The 5,040-nt window shown below is 51.0% G+C and overlaps 1 protein-coding gene across 4 annotated transcripts in view; it reads left to right on the top strand.

Annotated features, from left to right (window-relative positions):
- The first annotated feature begins 1,881 nt into the window (after positions 1-1,881).
- AGFG2 (ArfGAP with FG repeats 2) overlaps positions 1,882-5,040 on the top strand; it is a 29,433-nt gene continuing 26,274 nt past the window's right edge. For all 4 annotated transcript variants that reach the window (XM_032255192.1, XM_032255193.1, XM_032255196.1 and 1 more), the window contains exon 1: positions 1,882-2,266. In XM_032255192.1, coding sequence (XP_032111083.1) covers positions 2,046-2,266 — 221 coding nt within the window. In that variant the 5' untranslated portion in view covers positions 1,882-2,045. The remainder of the gene's footprint in view (positions 2,267-5,040) is intronic.

The raw sequence follows: 5,040 nt of genomic DNA, 5'->3' as shown, positions 1-5,040 counted from the left end.
GTCTTAGCCTCGTTCAATTTCCAGCTCTATCTCCTCAACTCAGGGGACCCAGTGGGCCCTGTGTGGGTTTCCCTTTCTTGCATTGCACTCCCCCAGGCAGTAAGTGGGGCCAATAGTAGGGCTGACTTCACTATTTTCCTTTTCTCAGGGCTCACTGTCCTGTGCTACCCATTGTCCAATGTCTAAGAACAATTGTTTTATATACTTTGTTCATGTTTTAATTGTGGGAGGGTGAATGTAGTCCCTGTTATTCCATCATGGGCAGACACTGATGTCTCCTTGCTTGTCTCTTCATATCAGACAACTTTTTTTTTTTTTTTTTTTTTCAAGACAGGGACTCGCTCTATTGCCCAGGCTGGAGTGTAGTGGTGCCATCATAGCTCACTGCAGCCTTGATCTCCCAGGCTCAAGCGATCCTCCCCACTCAGTTACCAGTGATCCTCCCCACTCAGTCTCCCAAGTCTGGGACTTAAGACATGGACCACTAGGCCTGGCTAGTTTTTCTTTTCTTTTTTTTTTTTTTCCGGCAGAGAAGAGGTCTCCCTATGTTGCCCAGGCTTGTCTCAAATTCCTGTTTGAAGGCTCAAGAGATCCTCCTACCTTGGCCTCCCAAAGTGCTGGGGTTGCAGGGGTGAACCACCACACCTGGCCACATCAGACAACTTTAAAGGCCATGAGCCATCCTATGATTTACCTTTCTTATGATCATGTGTCTTCCCAGTGTTCAATCAGCTGTGGCCAGGGACACTTAGTACACAATTCTGCTACTACAGTGGTGACATGGTTAGGCTTGTGTCCCCACCCAAATCTCATCTTAAATTGTAATCTCCATAATTCCCATAATTCCCATGTGTCAAGGGAGAAACCAGGTGGAGGTAACTGAATTATGGAGGCAGTTTCCCCATGTTGTTCTCAAGATAGTGAGTTCTTTTGAGATCGGTTGGTTTTATAAGGCACTCTTCCCCCTTCGCTCAGCACTTCCTCCTGCTGGCTTGAAAAGAAGGTGCCTTGCTTCCCCTTCACCTTCCACCATGATTGTGAGTTTCTTGAGGCCTCCTCAGCCATGTAGAGCTGTGAGTCAATTAAATCTCTTTCCTTTATAAGTCACCCAGTCTCGGCTGGGTGCAGTGGCTCATGCCTGTAATTCTAGCACTTTGGGAGGCTGAGGCGGGTGGATCACGAGGTCAGGAGCTTGAGACCAGCCTGGCCAACATCGTGAAACCCTATCTCTACTAAAAATACAAAAATTAGCTGGGCGTGGTAGCATGTTCCTATAATCCCAGCTACTGAGGAGGCTTCCCTTATGGGGATAGGCGGAGTGAATGAAATGACGTTTATAAAGCACTCCTTTGGCTCCGTAGATCAGGAATTAGAGCACTGGTCTTGTAAAGCACTCTTGCTCCCTCTCCCTCCCTCCCCTATGCGCTCTCTTCTTCCCCCTCCTGCTCAGCCCCTCGCATGGCCACTTCTCTCCAGCTTTGCGTAACACTCTACAGAGCCTAGAATAAGCCTTTGAAATTTGCCGGGAATTAACGTCATCAATTGGGAGAACGACAGCTGCGCACGCGCGGGGCACCTACTCTGTCTCGCGCGCTAACTTTGCAGCCCCGCCAGCCAATCAGAGTTAGCGTCGGAGCTCGAGGGCCGAGGACTCACCAATGGGAACTAGGAGGAGGGCCGCAGTGGAGGCAGTGGCGAGAGTAGGCGGGGACAAGGAGAGGGCACGCACAGTTCTCGCGGCCGGGGTCTCCGCCAGCCAGTGAGAGAGGCCCGAGGCCTGACGGCAGTGGGGCGTGGCATTGGCGGCTCCAACAACCGGAGGCCGTCCCAGAACAGACCAATCGGATTGAGGAGGTGGGAGAAGTCTAGCCAATCGGCGCACAGGACAGGCATGGAGTGTCAGGGGCGGCGTAGTCTCCCGCGGACACCGCCCGCTCCCTAGCTTCAGTCAAGGGAGCCTGGCGTGCGGAGGTGGCTGAGGAGGCGGGAAGGCGGCAGTGGTTGAAGGGGGCAATTGCTAACTAGCGGGGAGGGAGTGGGCAGGGATGGTGATGGCGGCGAAGAAGGGCCCGGGCCCGGGCGGCGGGGTCAGCGGGGGCAAGGCGGAGGCGGAGGCGGCCTCGGAGGTGTGGTGCCGTCGGGTGCGGGAGCTGGGCGGCTGCAGTCAGGCCGGGAACCGCCACTGCTTTGAGTGCGCCCAGCGCGGGGTCACCTACGTGGATATCACTGTGGGCAGCTTCGTGTGCACCACCTGCTCCGGCCTCCTGTGAGTGACCGGGAGGGAGTGGCGGAGGTTGGCGTTGGCGGGGGGACCCCGAGAACCTGGGAGCGGGGTGAGGAGGCCGGGGCTCCGGAGCGCGAGGGAAGGGGGCCGAGGTAAGGGGCGGCGGAGAGGCCAGGAGACGAGCTGGCTACGGAGACTGAGTCGTTTGCTGCAGCGGTGTCGTAGGGAGCGGAAAGGGCAGGGGAGAGGAAGCGAGGCCGGAGTCGCGCTGCGGAGGGACAGGTGGGGGTGCAGAAGGACGCCCGAAGAGGGACCAAGAAATTCCCTGAGCGGGCAAGGCGAGCTGCAAATGGAGAGGGAGAAAGTGCGGAGGATGGAAGGGAACTCAGGGTGGGAGGGGGTGTCAGGACTTAAAGAACCAGAAAATGACATGCACCTTGAGAGGGAACTTCATGCAAGTGGGAAACAAAAGGAAAAAGGTGGGGAAAGCCGGCCTGGAGATGGAAAAGCACCTTTCTTCCTTCGGGCTTGTGTCCCTGCTGGAGTGTGAGATGCAGAAGCCAGTTGAAACTTGGTTGAAATTCCTATGACTAGAGTACAAGATTTTTTTTTTTTTTTTAAATAGGCGAATTAACCCAGATTGACAGCCTAGAGATAGTGGCTGGAAGAGAGCCATGGTCCAGAGTTCAGGTGTAGATACTAATCTTAGCAGGGCTTTGGAATGCTACCCAGAGGGTAAAACTCTTGTGAAATCTAAGAGATGAGAGCCAATGGCTTACCTTGGTAGAGAACTTAGCTTTTTCAAACGTTTGCACATCTCGGTGAGCCATCCGGAAGGGTAATCGTTTACACCTTTAAGTTCCCTGTTGCCACGGCTGGATCCGGGAAACTTCCTAGATTTTGGGGGACTTTGTTGCATCACCTAAATGCTACTCTTGGCATTGGTGCTGTTCAGTAATGCCAGTGAATTTACAGCCAGAGTTCTAGCCTAGATTTATGGTTATGTAGTAACCATCCCTCCACACCCTTCTCCATTCCCCCTACCCCCGAATTAAGATATTATTTGATTAGATGCATGATTAACATCTGATATCAGGCCTGGATCTCTGTTTTTTATAAGTTTGTTAAGGGATTTATTTTGACTATTTTTTAGTCTTATTTTAAGACACTTGTTTTTGTTTTGTTTTTTAAAAAGATGTGCTTTCCGGTGGGGGTGCCGTGGCTCACGCTTGTAATCCCAGCACTTTGGGAGGCCGAGATGGCAGATCACAAGGTCAAGAAATCGAGACCATCCTGGCCAACATGGTGAAACCCCGTCTTTACTAAAAATACAAAAATTAGCTCGGTGTGGTGGCGCATGCCTGTAGTCCCAGCTACTTGGGAGGCTAAGGCAGGAGAATCACTTGAACCCTGGAGGCAAAGGTTGCAGTCAGCCAAGATTGTGCTACTGCACTCCAGCCTGGCAACAGAGCAAGACTTCATCTAAAAAACAAACAAAAAACACGCTTTCCCTGGCTTGATACCTTTAGGAGCTAGGGACTGAGCAGTATTGTTCTTGCAAGACAGATGGGAGAACAGAAGCAAAGAGAGGTTTTGTAACTTAATCCAATGCCATATGGGGGTTGCTGTTTCCAACATTTGTTGTTTGATATTAGCAATGATCATGGCAGACCAGAAATGAGAGTTTAGTTCTCCCAAGATTACAGTCTGGAATTACTTACTTCGTTTTAACCTCCTTTGCTAAACTTCCCTCTGGGTTCTGATCAACCTCATTTGAGGGTTGTAAGGATGAACTCAACTTTGATCTAAGTAAAAGCCATCGTGGCTCTTGGGATGATGATTGAGAACCCAAACAGTAATATGTCATAAACTGAGATAGACTCAAATGTAGCAAGAGGACAGAGACTTGAGAGTGGATAAAGTACCCTGGGGAGAGATGGAGCAACCTTTAGGAGTAAGTATAGGGGCCAGGCTCGGTGGCTTACACCTATAATCCCAGCACTTTGGGAGGCAGAGGTGGGTAGATTGCTTGAGTTCAGGGGTGTGAGACCAGGCTGGCCAACATGGTGAAACCTCATCTCTACTAAAAATACAAAAATTAGCCCGGCTGGGCATGGTGGCTCATGCCTATAATCCCAGCACTTTGAGAGGCCGAGGCGGGTGGGTCACGAGTCAACAGATCGAGACCATCCTGGTCAACAAGGTGAAACCTCGTCTCTACTAAAAACACAAAAATTAGCTGGGCATGGTGGTGCGTGCCTGTAGTCCCAGCTACTTGGGAGGCTGAGGCAGGAGAATTGCTTGAACCCAGGAGGCGGAGGTTGCAGTGAGCCGAGATTGTGCCATTGCACTCCAGTCTGGGTAACCACAGCGAAACTCCGTCTCAAAAAAAAAAAAAAATTAGCCCTGCATGGTGGAAGGCACCTGTAATCCCAGCTACTCGGGAGGGTGAGGCAGGAGAATCACTTGAACCGGAGAGGCAGAGGTTGCAGTGAGCCGAGATTGTGCCACTACACTCTCCATCCTGGGTGACAGAGCAAGACTGTCTCAAAAAAAAAAAAAAAGGAATACGTATCAGGTGAAGTCGAAAGAGAAAGAGCTGACCCTGAAGATCCTGCTATGGAAAGGGAAATCTCATTAGAGTCTGAAGAGAACTAAAGAGAAGCAGGATGAAACTGATGGATAAAACTGAATAACTGGGAAGTGCTGACGTTATCATTATTTTGTAGATATTTCTTTTTTTTTTTTAAGATGGGGTTTCTCCATGATGGCCAGGCTGGTCTTGAACTCCTGACCTCAGGTGATCCACCCACCTC

Source organism: Sapajus apella, unplaced genomic scaffold (assembly GCF_009761245.1).
Source record: "Sapajus apella isolate SASKATOON/1434 unplaced genomic scaffold, GSC_monkey_1.0 scaffold88, whole genome shotgun sequence".
Classification (NCBI taxonomy): domain Eukaryota; kingdom Metazoa; phylum Chordata; class Mammalia; order Primates; family Cebidae; genus Sapajus; species Sapajus apella.
Note: the sequence above shows the minus strand (reverse complement) of the source record. Positions and strands in the feature narration are given on the sequence as shown.